This window comes from Pan troglodytes, chromosome 6 (genome assembly GCF_028858775.2).
Source record: "Pan troglodytes isolate AG18354 chromosome 6, NHGRI_mPanTro3-v2.0_pri, whole genome shotgun sequence".
Lineage (NCBI taxonomy): Eukaryota > Metazoa > Chordata > Mammalia > Primates > Hominidae > Pan > Pan troglodytes.
In genome coordinates this window covers 36,184,340-36,203,568 of record NC_072404.2, presented here as the reverse complement: position 1 = coordinate 36,203,568, position 19,229 = coordinate 36,184,340, and the positions used below count along the sequence as shown (strand labels likewise).

At 38.2% G+C, this 19,229-nt stretch overlaps 1 protein-coding gene across 5 annotated transcripts in view; it reads left to right on the top strand.

The window, feature by feature from the left end:
* NOD1 (nucleotide binding oligomerization domain containing 1) overlaps nucleotides 1-6,062 on the top strand; it is a 66,754-nt gene extending 60,692 nt beyond the window's left edge. For all 5 annotated transcript variants that reach the window (XR_010158388.1, XR_010158394.1, XR_010158401.1 and 2 more), the window contains exon 14: nucleotides 5,654-6,062. Coding sequence is in view for 2 of the 5 variants with exons in the window: in XM_016958671.4 (XP_016814160.1) it covers nucleotides 5,654-5,660 (7 nt within the window). In the remaining 3 variants the exon portion in view is untranslated. The remainder of the gene's footprint in view (nucleotides 1-5,653) is intronic.
* Nucleotides 6,063-19,229: the final 13,167 nt, after the last annotated feature.

Here is a 19,229-nt window from a genome sequence, read left to right as displayed (position 1 = left end):
GTGTACTGAGTTTCAATATAAACTGTCTTTATTGCGAGTAAAGGTCAAAAAAGCTTAAGAATTTTGGTCTTTCACAGAAATCTGAAGCCCCTGAAAGATTTCATCAGAGAGGTGTGGCACCAACAGGTTTACATTCTGAAAAGATGGCTTTGGCTGCAGTATGAAGTTGAGGACCTTATGAGACAACCAGCTGGGAGGCTCTCGCAGAAGTTGAGGCAGAGATGATGGTGGCTCATCGGCAGCACTAAGAAATGGCCACAGGGACCCATAGGCACTGATATTGCATGCAGAGATCTTGAGAGCTGTTTTGTGCATTCTGTGGCTAGGTCGCCGATTAGTGGAGAAAATTTTGTGATGGCATCTGAATCTACCTGGAACATCAGTGCCTATATTGGTCACAGCTTCTCTGGTGGCAAATAACAACATCCTTCTCTGGGTATCTTAAGCAAATGGGGGCATTTATAGGATAAATCCACTGGGGGCTAGCACACCAGCATGGAAAATGTGGTGGGGGGGCAGGAACCAAGATAGTTCTGGAAGGCTAAGAAATACAGGAAGCAGGATCAACACCACCAGTACTCCACTGATACATTCATGAATGACTTCTAATAGTACCATCTTGGTTTTACTCTTAATATTCAAAGTTCTTGGCAGACACAGCCAATCAACCAAGGTCAGGTCACAGGCAATGCCTTAGCTGACAGGAGACAGAGAGAGGGAGGATGTTAGCCCCTTTGTCTTTCATAGTGGGAGCTGGGGCAGTCACCCACCCAGATGACTCACAATGGGAGATTTTCCCAGAATAGAAAGGGGCACAACAGGCATGGGTGAAGGATGGCACAGGGGGCAGTGATGGTACAGGGAGTCAAGAATGATTCACGGGCTTTTGGATTGTGGGGTCATTTTGAAACTACTAGAAAAGAACTGGATTTTGTTTGGAGGGAAGGGTGAATGAGGAGGAAGCACAGGGCTGGTGTGGACATAAATTGAGTTTGAGGTGCATGTGAGATAAACAACTGGAGATACACAGGGCTGGGGCATAACAGAGGCCTGAGGTAGAGAAACAAGTTTGGGACTCAACAGGATATAGATAGTATTGAAGACATGGTCAAAGATGAGGCCAACCTAGGGCAAGAGTAGAGTGAGAAAAGACCAAGCACGAAGTCTTGAGGAATTCTGTCACTTAAAGACAAGGTAAAGGAGGATGAGTCTTCAAAGGAAACTAAGACAAGGCCAGAAAGGTTGAAGGAAAAGCAGACGGATGGTGGCGTGGTGTTGAGAAGAAGTCAACCACCAGTAAGAAAGTTTCATGCCCATGGATTTAGTGACAGGAAGCTCATGGGTCACCCTCATAAGAGCTGTTTTCATAAATTAATGCAAGGAAGCCAGACAGAAAAGGATTGAGAAATAACTGGAAGATGAGGATATCCTTCAAGAAATACAATGTGGGCTGGGGCACAGTGGCTTATGTCTGTAATCCTGGCACTTTGGGGGGCCGAGGCCCGTGGATCACCTGAGGTCAGGAGTTTGACACCAGCAAGACCAACACAGTGAAACCCCGTCTCTACTAAAAATATAAAAATTGGCCAGGTGTGGTTGTGGGTGCCTGTAATCCCAGCTACTCAGGAGGCTGAGGCAGGAGAATCGCTTGAACCTGGGAGGCAGAGGTTGCAGTGACCAAGATCGCGCTATTGCACTCCAGCCTGGGTGACAGAGCAAGACTCCGTCACAAAAAAAAAAAAAAAAAAAAAGGAAAGAAAGAAATATGATATGGAAGGATATGACAGTATCTCAAAGGGCATATGGAGTCTAGGGAGGGTTACTGCAACTGCATCTGACTTAAAACAAAGGGAGCTCAATGTTAATGGCAAAGATGAAACTGGGTTCATTTCTTTAAATCCCAGTTCTACTAACCTAAATGTATGATGTATTGGTAATTATTTTATTCTCATATATAGACCTGAAAAGTAAAAAATAAACGATTATCAGATATTATTAAATAGAACTTGATTCAGGGGTTATGAAAACAGTCTCAGAGTGGGACTCTGGTATTAAATATGTGACTAATATGTTGTATATACGTAAATGATTTGCCTAACTCTTGTATATATGGCAGATTTTTGCAGTAAATAGTCCCCAGTAAATCATACTCCCCTCTACGCAGGTGACTCACTAAATAATGGCATGTCGGCAAACACGATGCAAGCAGGAGCTTGAGACATACTTGCAGATTGGGGCTTGCCCTCTCTTGCTGCTGGGAACACTTCCACCAACACGTGAAAAATCTCAGGCAGGCCTGCTGGAGACACACAGTCCAGCCAGCACCTATTTCCAGACATGTGAGTGAGGCAATGCTAGACCAACTAGCCCCCAGCTGCCCACCTGCTCACTGTGGCCACATGAACAAGTAGGGGCAAGAGCCCAAATTTCTGACTCACAGAATCACGAATTAATTTAAGACTGTGGTTTTAAGTCGCTAAATGTTGGGGGTAGTTTGTTACCCAGTAAAAGATAATTGAAACAGTACATAAAAGTTAAGGAAGGCTAACTGCTGTAATAATAAATAGAATGCTAAATACACAATGGCTTAAATACAATAGAAGTTTATGTCTTGCTCATGTGAACAGTCCAAAGAGGTTTCAGATTGGTGGCAGGCGGCTCTGTCCCATACAGTCACTCAGAGACTCAGGATGTCCGTCTGTCATCGCCAATGTGTGGTTCCCAAGGTCACCTTGGGCATCATCAGCCAGACAGCAAAAGCAGAGAGAGCAAAAAGGACAGCAAATGGGAAGTTTTATTGGGCCCAGCCAAGAAACATGACATGTCTCTTACTCATATTCCATAGGCTAGAACCCAACCACGGGACCAAGGCTAAGTGCCATGAAGGAGTAGTTGCGCGCCTAGGAAGATGAGGAAACAATATGATGAACAGCAGGCACCACAGAACTGTACTGGCTTTTTTAGAAAATAAAAATCACGTTTTGTCAGATGCAGCATGGCATAGTGGGAACAGGCTGAGGGCCAGAAAGACCTGCGTGAGATTTTGGTTCCACACTTGTTAAGTGTTTAACCTGGGAATATTACCTAATCCAGTTAGACTTTCATTTCTTTATCTACAAGATAGGGAAATACTTTTTTCATTGGGTTGTTGTGAAATTGGTGTAGTTTAATCTCTACACGTGGTAGAGTGCTGGGTACATGATCGGTGTTCGATAAACGGTAGCTACTGGCATTAACTAAATTGAATGGTATGATAAACAAATCAAAAAATATAGAGGGAAGAGTAACACTAAGCTGTCCAGATAGCAGTAGTATGAGTCATGATGCTTCCAAATTAAAATTACTGAAGTCCAATTAGCCAGGCTTGGTGGCGGGCACCTATAGTCCCAGCTACTTGGGAGGCTGAGGCAGGAGAATGGCATGAACCCAGGAGGCAGAGCTTGCAGTGAGCCGAGATCGTGCCACTGCACTCCAGCCTGGGCGACAGAGCAAGACTGTCTCAAAAAAAATTACTGAAGTCCAACTCAATGTAATACAAAAAGAAGGGATTAGAATGATACAAAGAGATGAGGTGACTCTCAACATCAAAGGGAGACCTGTGGACTGGAACCCCTTTCAGGACTTCAGAGACTCAGTCTTTTGTTTTGTTTTTTGTGTTCTATGTCCACTTATATTCTTTGCTTCATTCTCCCCAGTTATAGACACACCTTTTGCCTCCACAACTGCTAATTTTAAAATGTGCGATAATGGTATTGTAGTTATGTTTTTAAAGAGTCCCTTTCTTGAAATACACATTGAAGCAGTTATGGATGAAATGATATCAAGGTTTTGCTTTAAATACATTTTAATATATTTGGGGATGCAGATGACATCCCCAAATATATTAAATTTGGGGATGAGTGCAGATGACAAGATTGGCCATGGGTTGGTCATTGCTGAAGTTAGGGGATGGGTGGGGCATTTCACTACATAGCCCTCTGTAGGGTTCTGCATCTGCAGATTCAAATCAGATCAAAAGTGTAGTTAGGTCTATGATGGTTGTGTCTGTACTGAGCATGTACAGATTTTTTTTTCTTGTCATTATTCCTTAAACAACACAGTATGACAACTATTTACATAGCATTTACATTGTATTAGGTACTACAAGTAATCTAGAGATGATTTAAAGTATGTGGGAGGATGTGCATGGGTTATATGCAAATACTGTGCCATTTTATAGCAGGGACTTAAGTGTCGGCAGGCTTTGGTATTCACAGGGGGTCCTCAGACCAATCCCTCACAGATACTGAGGGATGACTGAACCATCCTCTCTACTTTCATATATAATTGAAATTACCCATTAAAAAATAAAAACAAAGGCCCAACACTCATCTTGTCTTGGCTTAGCAATTCAAGAAAAGAAACAAATCGGGTTGGTCCATCTTATGTTAATTTTTTAGCTGTGATTTTCTGCCTTGGTGAAAGCTTTATGTAGTTAAAAGGTTAGAGTGATCAGCATTTTCATCCATTTGGGTATGACCTTTCTGGACTTGAAGAGAAATGGGTAAAATGATATACAGAAATCAGGACTTGACAGGGTTGAACTCACTACAATCTTTTCATGACCACTTTGCTAGAACACTTTTCCCATTTTTCTTACATCACCTTATGAGAGGCAGGGCTATTCTGGCAGTGTTTTCCTCAAGCACCATTGTATTTAATAGAGTCTCAGGAGAGACAAGTTCAGAGAAAAAGGCACAAGGACTGCAAAAGTTATGGATCTATTTTCTAGTGATGTAGATAATAATCTTTCAGAATAGTCATGTGTATACTGAAGTTATCTAGTCAGAATGTCCAATACATCAGAGATCTTCTGGCCAGCGGCGCAAAAGAAAAGGAGAAAGAGGTTGAGAACTAGTTACTATTGTTTTCTCATATGATATATTTTCTAAAGAGAAAAAAGCTCTGTTTCTCTTTATTACACTCAAGGTGTGCATAGGTTTTGTAATCGTGTTGCTTGAACTGGTTGATCTCATGTATTATGTTGATCACATAAAAAATAAGGATCAAGGGGAAGAAGGTATTGATAACCTTAGAAATAAAGCCTAGGGGCTGGGTACGGTGTCTCACGCCTGTAATCCCAGCACTTTGGGAGGCCAAGGCAGGCAGATCATGAGCTCAGAAGTTCAAGACCAGTCTGGGCAACATAGTGAAACCCCATCTCTACTAAAAATACAAAAAATTAGCCAGGTGTGGTGGTGTGTGCTTGTAATCCCAGCTACTCAGGAGGCTGAGACAGGAGAATCGCATGAACCTAGGAGGCAGAGGTTGCAGTGAGCCGAGACAGTGCCACTGCACCTGGGTGACACAGCGAGACTCCATCTCAAAAAAGAAATAAAAATAAAAATAAAAAAAGCCTAGGGATATAGGGAGCCAGAATTCCTTGGCTATAACCTAGTCTTTGGTCTTTGGCAAAAAAAAAAAAAAGTATATTTGGAATTTAACTTTAACTTTTATAATTAGACATCTTTGCTAATCAGTCTCAATTGTTATATCCAAATCAGACTTTTAATTTTCACAGATATGCCAAATTGTCTGTTCCAAAGATGGGCATCACAATACATCCCATTCCATGTGCTTCTCTTCTATGTAACACTGACACTCCTTCCAACAGGTGGTAGAGTCTGTCTTCTCCCCGTGCTCCTAGGAAGACCTTCATGTCCTCCTTGACCAACAGGGGATGGTGGAAGTGACTCTGTGTGGCTTGTGAGACAAGATTCTAAAAGTCATGCACTTCTGCCTTGTTCTCTTGGGATAACTGCTCTTGGAACCCAGCCATTGCAGTGAGGAAGTCAAATAGCTCCACGGACATGCCATGTGTAAGTGTTCTGGCAAACAGCCCCAGCTGAGGTTCCAACTGACAGCCAACGTCAACCACCTGACGAGAATGAGTCTTCCAGCCTTGATCTGCTGAGTCATTGCCAACTCCAGCCAATACTATAAGGAGCAAAGATGAGCTGTTCTGCCAATTGTAGCCCAAATTGCAGATTTTTGAATAAAATAAATGACTGTTATCACTGTAAGCCACTAAGTTAGGAGTGCTTTGTTATGCAGCAAAAAATAATTAGAAGAACAAATATGACATTATTAAATTAGTAATGCTTTTGACTTTTAGTACACGGGGGAATAGATAAGTAAAATGTTGAATAAATATGAATAAAGTGGAATATTTCTGAAGCAGTCAGAGGGATGAATTAGCCATACATGCAACAACATAAGTCAATTTTAATACATAGTGAAGAACTAATCATCAGAATGCTATACAGACAAAATATTAGGCCGTTTTTGCACTGCTATAAAAAAATACCTGAGACAGAAAAAAAAACCTGAGAAGAGGTTTAATTGACTCACAGTTCTGCAGGTTGTACAGGAAGCATGGTGCTGGCATCTGCTTGGCTTCTGGAGAGGCGTCAGGGAACTTTTACTCATGGCAGCAGGCAAAGCAGGAGCAGGCATGTCACATGGTGAAAACAGGAGCAACAGAGGGCGAGGGGAAAGATGCCTCACACCTTTAAACAGCCAGATCTTGCTAGAAGTACCGCAAAGACAGCACCAAGGGGATAATGCTAAACCATCCAAGAGAACTCTGCTCCCATGATCCAATCACCTCCCATTAGGCTCTACCTCCAACAAAGGGAATTACAATTCAACATGAGGTTTAGAGGATACAACATCCAAACTATATCAGACAATAACCATTTATAAACATGTAAAAAAAACCTCAAAGAAATCTTAGGTATTTTTGAAAGATTCATAAAAATCTAATTCAATGTACAGAAGGTAGATCAGAAGGACATATATTAAATACACTAGGGTATGTAGTTAAATAACTATAGGATTGGGAATGGGAATAAAGGGAGAAAATTTTTAAAAAATCAAAAACAAGAGAGTGTTATGTAATTTCCAGACTTGATTCCCATTTCCTTCTAAGTCACACAGCTAAAATCTATTTCCCAGCCTTCTGTGCAGTTAGATGTGGCCATATGATTTAGCTCTAACTATTGGAATGTGGGCAAAAGAGATGTAAGTTATCTCTAAGCCAAGCCCCTCAGCAAGGAAAAAATGGTCTTGGCAACTAATAAATAGATACCAAGATGGACCACATCCTATCCTGGGTCATGTAAAACAAACCTTCACAAATTTAAAAGGACTGAAATCATAAAAAATATATTATCTGTTCATAATGAATCTAACTAGAAATCAATAATAACAGAAAGATACCAGGAAAATCACAAAACAATTAGAAATTAAACAACCCACTTTTAAATACTCCAGTGGTCAAAGAGAAAGTCTCAAAGGAAATGTAAAAATACACTGAAGGGAATGAAAATACAACATATAAAAATCTTTGGGATGCAGTTAAAGCAGTTTCACTTTTAGGGAAATTTATAAATTTAACACTAAATGCGTATATTGGAAGATGGTCTCAGATCCAAAACAAAGCTTCCACCTCAAGAAACTACAAGCGGAAGAGCAAAATAAACCCAAAGCAAGTAGGAGGAAGGAATAAACGTAAAAGTAAAAAGTCAATGAAATTGAAAACAGAAAAACAATAGAGAAAAATGAAAGCAAAAGTTTATTCTTTGAAAAGATCAATAACATTGATCAACCTCAAGCAAGGCTGACAAAAGGTGGGGAGAAGAAGAGAAGGGGGAAGGGAAGAGGAGAGGAGAGGAGGGGAGACAGGAAGTTAAGAAGGGGGAAAGTGCAAGAAAGACATAAATGATCAATATTGGTAATGAAAGAAGGAATACTATTACAGACCCAGCAGACATTACAGGATAATAAAGGAATACAACAAACAACTCTATGCACATAAATTTGACAATTTAGATGATATGGACCAATTCCAAACTATAAAAACACCCAAGATAACAGATAACTTGAATAGTCTCATAACTACTAAAAAAATTGAATTAACAGTTTAAAACCTTTTGATAAAGAAATCTCCAGGCCCAGATGGTATCACTGCTGAACTGTAACAAACATTAAAGAATAAGTAACAGTAACTTTATACCATCTCTTCTGGGAAACAGGGAAGGGAACAACTAATAAGTGAGTTAGCAGGGTTGCAGGATACAAAATTAACACACACACATACACACAAATGGATCTTATTTCTATACACTAGCAACAAATGTATTGAAACTGAAATTAGAAACACAAAACCCTTTATACAGCTGCTCCAAAAAAATAACCAATCTAAATCGAACAAACTATGCATAGGATTTGTATGGAGAAAATTACACAACTCTAATGAAGAAAATCTTAAAAAGACCTAAGTCAATACAGAAACAAACTGTGTTTATGGATTGAAAGATGATTCAACATACTGAAGATGTCAATTCCCCTCAAGTTGATCCAGAGGCTTAATACCATTTTTATCAAAACTTCAGAAGGATTTTTTGTAGATATGAGAAAATTTTCAAATTTACATGAAAGCATAAAAAACACAAAAGAAAGTAAAGCTGGTGGAATCACAATATTCAGTCTTCTAATACTATACAGTGATAGCAATTAAGGCAATGAAGTCCTGGTGGAGGGACAGATATGCAGATCAAAGGAAGAGAATAGTGTGTCCAGAAATAGACCCATGCAACTGTGGCCAACTGATTTTAACAAAAGGGCAAATCCAATTCAAAGGAGAAAAGATTTTTTCAACAAATGGTGTTAGAGTAACTGCACATTCTTGGTCATAAAAACAAACCTAAACCTAAACCTCACATCTAATGCGAACATTAACTCAAGATGGATCACAGATCCAAATGTGAAGAGTGAAACCATAAATCTTTTAATAGGCTAGGATTAGGTGGAGTTCTTAGACATGATGCTAAAATCATGACCATAAAAGAAAAACATCAATAAAGTAGACTTTATCAAAACCAAATCCTTTTGCTCTGAGAAGGGCCACGTTAAGAGGATGAAAATACAAGGTATAGACTGGGAGAAAATATTTCCAATTCGCAGTTCGGACAAGGACCTTATATCCAGAATATATAAATAACTCTATAAATACAACAGTAAGAAAACAAAAAATCCAATTAGAAAATGTACAAAACCAGACACGTTACTTAAGAGGATATTCAAATGGCATGTGGTATTCAATGTTAAACACAGATGTTTAACATTGTAGCTACTAAAAAAATGCAAATTAAAGTCATGGTGATATACCACTATACACCTATTAGAATAATATGTATAAATAATGCCCAAAACTCCACAATGCTGTTAGTGAGGATGTAGAACAACTAGAACTCTCATATCCTGATGGTGGGAATATAAAATGCTACTCTGAAAAAGAGTTTGGCAGTTTCTTATAAAGTTAAACACAGACTTGCCATAAGTCTGCTGGGTATTTATCCTACAGAAATAAAAACACATTTCCATACAAAAATCCACACAAATGGTTATAGCAACTTTATTTATAATAGCTGAAAGCTAGAAATAACCACAATGTCCTACAATAAGTGAATGGATAAGCAGTGGTTCGTCCATACAATGGAATACTACTCAGCAATAAAAAAGAAGAAACTACTGATGCATGTGACAAGCTGAAGGACTCTCAAGGATACTTGCTGAGTACAAAAAAAAAAAAAGCCAATTTTAAAAGGCTACGTATTGCATGATGCCATTTACCTAACACTATTGAAATGGCCAAATGATAGTGACGGAGAACACATTAGTGGTTGCTGGGGGTCACATCTGTGAAGGTATGATTATAAAACTGTAGCATAATAGACTTTGTGGTGATAGGATATTCTGTATGCTGATTATGGCAGTAGTTACCATGCATCTATAACATAACTAAATTTCATATAAATATACACTGGAAAAAGACACGTAACAAAATTCAAATAAAGTCTGCAGTGTAGTTAACAGCATTAATCAATGCCCATTACTTAGTACTGATAATGTATCAAGGTTACCTAAGATCTTGTCATTGGGGCATCTGGGGAATCCTGGGTGAAGACACACAGGAATTGGTAGTATTGGATTTTGCAATTCTTTATGAGTATAAAATTTATTTTAAAATACAGCTTAAAAAATTAGTATGAAGAGGCTTCTAAATATAATCCAGACTTTTACCCTTCCCTAGAAGACTGTATTTAGGCCAATAAAATAAGAAATACTTAAAATCTGCCTCACTTGCTGATCCACCCAAATACTGTTCCACACTTTTCTGTTTGTATCTCTCGTCTTCCCTCCTCCTCCTCCAGCCTCTGAAATATACAGTCTAACTCAAAGTCCCTTAAAATGGCAGTCTCCATATGAAGAAGACCCAAATACTTCCCAATATGTCCATGTCTAACGCAGGCTGTATTCAGAACTTTGTGCCACTGCTAAGGATTCCCGAATCCTGTCCCAGCCCACCCACTCCACAACCTTCTTGACCTCTGTCAAGCAGCTCATCTTTTTGTGGGTCCAGGATACAAAAACTTCATATTGTGAATTTAAAAAGTCACTGGAAAATGGTTCCATTCTAGTCAAGAAGAGAAAGAACCAGAAGCCTCTGAGTGATTATAAAAGGGGTCACCAAACGGGTACTGTAGCATCCAAATTCCAACGATCCACTTAGCCCAAGAAGATAAGTATCTTTAATAGTAGGACAGAAACAAACTCTTCAAATTGACATGGGTAATACTATAAATCCCACAATTGTATTTAAAAGATTCAATTTTTCAGAACTGTAACATTTTCAGGTGGCAGGTTAGCTTTTGCCCTGTCTGACCTGCCCATAGCTGGCTCTCACTTTCTGCCTTCTACTTCTCTGTCTCCTGCTCTTAGAAAAACATGTGAATTAATAAAAAAGTATTATGATGTTATTTACATACTCATACAGTCCGGATAAAATTCAAACGAGTTTTTAAAAATTGTCAAGTTTTACTGGCACTGGTTCTTTAAATTTTTCTTCCTAAAACTAATATAGGAGAAAAAAGTTAACTGTTAGTTTGAATAATGGTCTTGGTTACTAGGTTGTAAGATACAAAAAGCAGGAAACTTAAAACCTTTTGATGTGATTTAAAATTTTGGTTTATGAATACATAGTTTCATCATGTATCAAAATTAGAATGAATTATATTAAAAGAGTTCATGTAACATTTATGATCATATCCCTTTGGACAAATAGAAATGATTTTAGTTTAAAAACAGCTCTATATTGTCTTATTGACTTTATCATCATGTACAAATGTTAGTACAAAGTGCTAGTTTGTATGAGAATTGGATTTAATGTTTTTAGGATTTAAAATCTCTGAAATTCTTGCGCTGGTTTATGGGTCAAATAGATTTAATCATGTGAAATTCTTATTAATGCTGCAAACCATAAAGACTTAATATGAGCTTTAGTTTCCAGATCCACAGTTAACTTTACAAGTTTAGACTAATATTAAATAGAGTTAATAAACAATATTTAGATACTTTGACAATTTCTAAGTAAGAAAAATATACAAAACTGGTCAGGAAACCTGGTTTTATACTTGTCCCCTTTATTTTAAAGGATGAGTAAAGAGAAACCAAGTGCAATTGCCTTTGGATAATATTAATTTATTTTTACTATCTTAAGATTTATAAGATATAAAATGTATACTAATGGAGAAAAAAATTACAGTTTTTGGTGTATGTATTCCAGTTCTCTGCATTTAGAGGAAATGAGTTATTTTCATTGAGGTAGTAACTGACAGAACAGTTAAGATAATAACATAGTTATAAAATAATACATGAGATATGTATCTCATGAGATAACAAATGTGGCTTACCTGTTTATTAGAGAAACAATTTGATTAAGATGGTAAATTCAGTAATATATATTGTTTTACTTAATATGTTCATAAAGATAATTGTATTTTAAACCTGAATTAAAGCTTCAAATTTATTACATATTTACATATTACATTAAACATATTTAGGAAGGTATATTAATGGAAGAAAAATCCTTCAGAGCAAATCATTATTTGGATAGAACAAAAGAGTCAAATTCAAATTAGTATTCTCTTCCTGTAAAATGACCAATCTCATTCTATCCCCAAAGAGTTTCTTTTCAAAAATAAAAGTATGAAATCTCTAGCACACTCTTCAATCATTTTAACATAAAGTTTTTTTGAAAAAATTAAATTTCTTATCACCATCATTCTTACTGTTGCTATGTGTTCATGATATTGTAAAAATTTTCTGCAGTTAGTACTTCTTACTTATGTTCATATTTTGTCTGCTTGTTAACTCTTATTTTGCCTTTTCCAACTTGAGAATAATAAAATTGCCAATGTGTGGTTTACAACTAAATGTTCTTCAGTTATCCTAGAATGGCCACAAGGCAACCCTGAGATTTGCTTCTTGATAGCCTTGGGTGTGATGGCATATATGAAAACAGTTCTTCAATTATTACTACTCTATTTAGCTAACCTCAACTTTTCTAAGACTTTTTTTTTTTTAAAATAATCATAACACACTTCTCAGACTTTTCTGTGAAAATAAACGAACATACCAGAAGACATTTTTTATACAGAGGGTGGGGGGGTATGGGGTGGGGAGGAAGCTACAAAATAATCAGGTTTTTTTTGGCATTTCCAAATTTTAATTACCTTAAAACTTATGAAAAAACTCTTTTTAGTTGTCTAAACATAGAATAATAAAATCTGAGAAATCACATGAGAAATTTTAAACAGTCATTTAATATCAGAAAATAAAAACCCCTTTGAGTCTTGATGAAATGGACCTTTTCAGGAGATCTGAAACTCTTGAGTCTTAAAAATCTCTGGGAGGAGATGATCAGATAGATGAAGGCCGCTATAACCCAAGACCCTCAGATTGAAGAGATGGTGACACAAAGTAGTTGGTGTCTACCCAACACGGAAGAACAAGATTACTTTTCTGATAGCTCTGCTTTTCTTTATTTTTCCCACCTTATTGCTGATCTTTATGTTATTGTACTGTGGTGCCCCCTAGCAAGCACCGAAAGGCCTCGCAGATTGTGTTTACATGTTCTCACTGTTACAATTTCATTCTCCCATGATCCTTCTACGCCATGTAAAAAAGGCAAATTCTCGTTTGCTCTTCTCAGTCTATAGCTCCTGCTCTACAAATCTAAATCAACTGTTGCTGGATTTTTTGTTTGTTTGTTTGTTTGTTTTAAGACAGAGTCTTGCTCTGTCACCCAGGCTGGAGCGCATTAGCACAATCTCGGCTCCCTGCAACCTTTGCCTCCTGGATTCAAGTGATTCTCCTGCCTCAGCCTCCCGAGTAGTTGGGATTACAGGTGCCCGCCACCATGCCCAGCTAATTTTTGTATTTTTAGTAGAGATGGGGTTTCGCCATGTTGCCCAGGCTGGTCTCAAACTCTGACCTAAGGTGATTCGCCTGCCTCTGCCTCCCAAAGTGCTGGGATTACAGGTGTTGGATTGTTTTTATCTCCAAACTGACCTCACTGATAAAAATTAACAGCTGTTACTTTAAATAACTTAGATGGCTGATTTTCTTCTACGGGTCCCTTCCCATATTCGAAGCTTCCTCACATTTGTTAGCCCCAACCTTCAAAACTTTTAAAACTTGGAATCTAACCTTAAGTCAACAAAATACTTCTGCTGAAATGATTTTAGCACAGCTTACTAGGAGTGGAAACAAATACTGGGGCTAGCCTTGTGGCCATGGTCAGTTGGTTCTCTTCAGATTCTCCAGACTGATTTGCGAGAACTGTTTACATTCACTCAGGAAATCTGCCCACCTCAAGGCACAAGTAGTTGGCTCATACCTATTGTGATGTATGTTACTGTATTAATATGTTCTCATACTGCTAATAAAGACATACCCAAGCATGGGTAATTTACAAATGAAAGAGGCTTAATGGACTCACAGTTCCAAATGGCTGGGGAGGCCTCACAATCAATGGCAGAAGGCAAGAAGGAGCAAAGTCACCTCTTACATGGTGGCAGGCAAGACAGCGTGTACAGAACTCCACTTTATAAAACCATCAGATCTCATGAGACTTCTTCACTATCACAAGAATAGCACAGGAAAGACTCGCCCCCATGAATGAATTACCTCCTACTGGGTCCCTCTCACGACACGTGGGGATTATTACAATTCAAGGTGAGATTTTGGTGGGAACACAGACCCAAACCATATCATTTACACTCCCAATACAGATGACCCCACATTCCTACATGGCTTCTTTTCAACCAACAAATCAAAATTTGAGAGATGCAGCTAAAGCAGTACAACAGATTGTAGAGGAAATTATAGCATTCTATACAAACTCTTTCAGAAAATGAAAGGGGAGAGAACACTTCTCAACTTTCTTAATGAGCCCTCCATTACCCTGACACCAAAACCAAAGATACTGCAAGAAAACAACAGACCATGTCCTTCACAGACGTACATATCAAAAGTCTTCAACCACATTTTAGCAAATTGAATCCATAAATACATAAAAAGTTGGGTCAACATTCAAAAATTAATCAAGGAAGTCATCCTATCAGCTGATTAGAAAAATCATATGATTTCATTTGATGGGAAAAAAAATTGCCAAAATTCAATATCCAGTCATAATAAATCCTCTTAGCAAAAGACTGAATGCTTTCCCTTTAAGTTCAAGAACACGCAAGGCTCTCGGCTGTTAGTAGTGAGATCTATTCATATTAGCCAATGTAATAAGGGAGGAGTGAGAGAGGGAAGGGGAGAGAAGGGACAGAGGTGGAAAGTGACACATGAAGGGAAGGAGGAGCAAACAATAAAAAGAGAAAAAAAAGAAAATAAAAGGCGTACAGATTAGAAAGGAATAAATGGTTTCTATCTGTGGACAACATAATTGTCTATGCAGAAAATTCCAGAGAATCTACAAAAAAAAAAAAAAAAAAGCTACTAGAACAAGTGAGTGAGTTTAGGAAGATCACAGGATACAAAAGGAAATATAGAAAAATCAGTCATTTTCATATAACAGCAATGAACTGAATATTAAAAACTTTAAAACAGTATTATTTACAATAGCACTAAAAATCATGAATACTCAAGTATAAACCTATCAAATTATGTAAAAGATCTGTATCTTGAAAACCGTAAAACACTGATGAAAGACACTTTAAAATACTGAAATAGGCTGGGTGTGGTGGCTCATGACTGTAATCCCAGCACTTTGGGAAGCTGAGGCTGGCAGATCACGAGGTCAGGAGTTTGAGACCAGCCCAACCAACATGGTGAAACCCCACCTCGACTAAAAATACAAAAATTATCCAGGCGTGGTAGCACGTGCCTGTAATCCCAGCTACTCAGGAGGCTGAGGCAGGAGAATCACTTGAACCCAGGAAGTGGAGGTTGCAGTGAGCCAAGATTGCACCACTGCACTCCAGCCTGGGTGACAGAGCGAGACTCTGTCTCAAAAAAAACAAAAACAAACAAACAAAAAACTGAAATAAATGGTGAGATATATTATATTCACTGGTAACAGGACTCAATATTGTTAAGATGTCAAAATTGATCTATAGGTTCAATGCAATCCCAATCAAAATCCCAGTAGGAAGTCTGGTAGTAATTAATAGGCTGATTCCAAAATTTATATGGAGGGGCAAAGGAGCTATAAAAACTAAAACATTTGAGGAAAAAAAAAATAAAACTGGAGGACTCACACTACCCAATTTCAAAACTTACTACAAAGCCACAGTAATTAAGACAGTATAGTCATAAAGAACGGGCAGACACAGATGCAGAAAAGAAAATTCAGAAATAAATCCACACCCATGAATAACTGATTTTAAACAAGGTGTAAAGATAATACAGTGGAGAAAGAATAGTCTTTTTAACAAATAATGCTAGAATAAGTGTATATACATACACAAAAACAAAAACAAAACTCTCCACCCATTGCTTGCACCACATAAAAAAAGTAACTAGAAATGGATCATACCTTAACTGCAATACCTAAATCTTCTAGAACAAGAGTTAGCAAACTAAGGCTCATGGGCCAAATCTTTATCTGTTTTTGTAAAAACAGTTTTACTGAACACCTATTCATTTATGTATTTTATGGCTGCTTACACGCTACAACAGCGACTATGACCTGTAAAGCCTAAAATATTTTCTATTTGGCCCTTTACAGAAAAAGTTTGCTCACCTCTTTTCTAGAAGACAGATCTTTGTAACTTTGGGTTTACCAAAGATTTCTTAGATTTGATACCAAAAGCACAATTCAAAAAAGAAAAAAACCCAATAAATTGAACTTCCATCAAAATTTTAAATGTCTGCTCTTCAAAAGACATTGCTAAGAAAACAAAACAACAAGCCACAGACTGGGAGAAAATAGAAAATACCTGCAAGTCATATATATATGACATATATATATGACACATATATATATGACATATATATGACACATATATATATGACATATATATGACACATATATATGACACATATATATATATATATATATATATAAATATATATATATATATTTTTTTAAAGACAGGGTGTCACTCTGTCTCCCAGGCTGAAGTGCAGCAGCACAATCATGGCTCACTACAGCCTCAACCGCCCAGGTAGCTGGGACAAAAGGCGTGTGCCACCACCACGCCTGGCTAATTTTTTGTATTTTTTGTACTTTTTTTTTTTTTGTAGAGATGGGGTTTCACCATGCTGCCCAGGCTTGTCTCGAACTCCTGGGCTCAAGCAATTTGCCCACCTTGGCCTCCCAAAGTGCTGGGATTACAAGCGTGAGCCACCACACCTGGCCAAAACCATATTTTTGATAAAGGATTTGTATCAAGAATATACAAAGAATTCTCAAGATTCAGTAAGAAAACATACAATCCAGCTTTTCAAAAATGTGCCAAAGGGTTGAATAGACACTTCACTAAAGAAAATATACCTATAGCAAAGAAGAATATGAAAAAATACACAACATCATTTGCATTGGGAGAATGAAAATGAAAAACACAATGAAATGCACCATATACCCAAGTCAAAACAAAAAAATAGCAAAAACATCAAAACTGCAGACAATATCAAATTCTGGTGAGGATGTCAATCACCTGGAATTTTCATACATTGTTGGTGGGAATGCAAAGTGGCACCACCAGTTTGCAAACCTGTTTGGCAATTTCCTACTAAGTATATATACATATTTATCATATAACTAGCTAGCCCACTCCTAGGAATGTTCTCAAGAGAAATAAAATCTTTGATTCACATAAAAACTTCTAGGTGAGGCCGGGCGCAGTGGTTGACGCCTGTAATCCCAGCACTTTGCGGGACAGAGGCAGGCGGATCATGAGGTCAAGAGATCAAGACCATCCTGGCCAACATGGTGAAACCCAGTCTCTACTAAAAATGCAAAAATTAGCTGGGCGTGGTGGCATGTGCCTGTAATCCCAGCTACTAGGGAGGCTGAGGCAGGAGAATCACTTGAACCTGGGAGGCGGAGGTTGCAGTGAGCCAAGATCGGACCACTGCACTCCAGCCTGGCGACAGAGCGAGACTCTGTCTCAAAAACAAAACAAAACAAAACAAAAAAACTTCTAGGTGAATGTTAACAGCAGCTTAACCACTGTCACTAAAAACTGGAACCAACACAAATCTTCCACTAGTAAATGGATGAGTAAACTATGGATTGCCACTCAGCAATTAAAAGGACCAAGCTGCTGAATACACATGACAACATGGATGACTCAAATGATTATGCTAAGTGGAAGAAGCTGGGCTTCTGTGATTTTCTATTCTCATTCATATTCAAGTTGCTTGGGTAACTTGTAATCTTTATTGCTTGCCACACATTATTCTTGAATAAGTATTTAACGGGAGTCTCCTGACGCTTGAGATGAGCCCTCTTCCAGAGAGATCTTGCTGTGCTTCTGCCAAATTCAGATTTTGAGAATCCTTGGCCCAACCAGCTATGTATATTTGAGAAGCTAATCTTCAGGGAAGCAGATATGCACAGGCCTTCCAGGGAAATTGCATTTTCTATTTCTTTTCCTCCCTGCTCCAAGAGCACCAAGGTAGCCACAGTTCATTACAACTGCTGGGAAGAGGGCACTGGGTTCAGCTCTGACACCTCCTTACCTTTAGCTCCTTGTTATCTGATTCCTGTTGGTAGGGTCTCCTGCAAACACACTGTCTTGCGTGGGCTCTGTGCTTTAACATGTTTTTTTGGCTCAGCCAGGCCACAGAAACAGCAGACAAGTGTTTGTGGTATCAGCAACTGCTGTCTCAGCACAGGCAGCTTTTTGTTCCAGTATTCCATTTCCCTCCCTGGTTATAGACTTTTATCCAAAAACTGGCCTGAAAGTTCAGTGTTTTTTTCGTTCTTCACTTTAAAAAAGCCATTATTTTGTTTCTGCAAGTTTTCATAACCAGCCATCACCAGAAACTGGAAGTCCAAACATGCTCTTATTATTTAAGTAATTGGTGTACATGGTATAAATTCACATCTTATAGAAAGACGCACAATGAAAAAAAGCAGCCTCTCCATGGCCCCTCCTCCCAATTCCAGTCCCACCCACTCCAAGTAAAGCAAAAAGTGCTTTAGTTGTATTTCTAAATGTTCCTACACAGATATCTATTATTTTGCAATGGGAAAAATTTTACTTTAAAACATCCCCGGAACTTCTAATCTTCTGATACTTATAACCTCCCTATCTCCAAGTAACATCTTTCTCTGTCTCTTGGTTCACAAACTCCTATGTCCAATATCTCCCACCTAAAAATGATGCCCTTTATAATCCCCTTGAAAAAGTGGAGTATACTTACCTCCTTGCCACAATCCCAATATGTTAGTCTTATTATTTCTTAGCTTACTGAGTGCCAACTATGTGCCAGGCAGTGCTTTAGAACCCACGGACACAATAGTGATCAAAACTAACAAAGTCCTTGACTTCACAGTGCTTACATTCTGGAAGAAGAGTGACAATAAACAAACATAAGATTTGTCAGGTAAGTGTTATAGAAAAATAGAACAAGGTAAAGGAAACAGGGAATGTAGGGGTGAGGGCAGATTCATGAACTTATTTTGTATTGTATAGTTAAGGAAGGGCACTCAGATAAGGCGATATCTGAGCCAAAGCAACAAAGGAAGTGAAAGAGGAAGCCTGTGGATACTTGGAGGAATTGTTATAGGCAGAAGGAAGAAGTGCCAAGGCCCTGACACAGGGGCTTGCTTGCCTGGTGTATTCCAGGAATAGCTTCAGGGGAACAAGTCAGGGGTGAGCAGG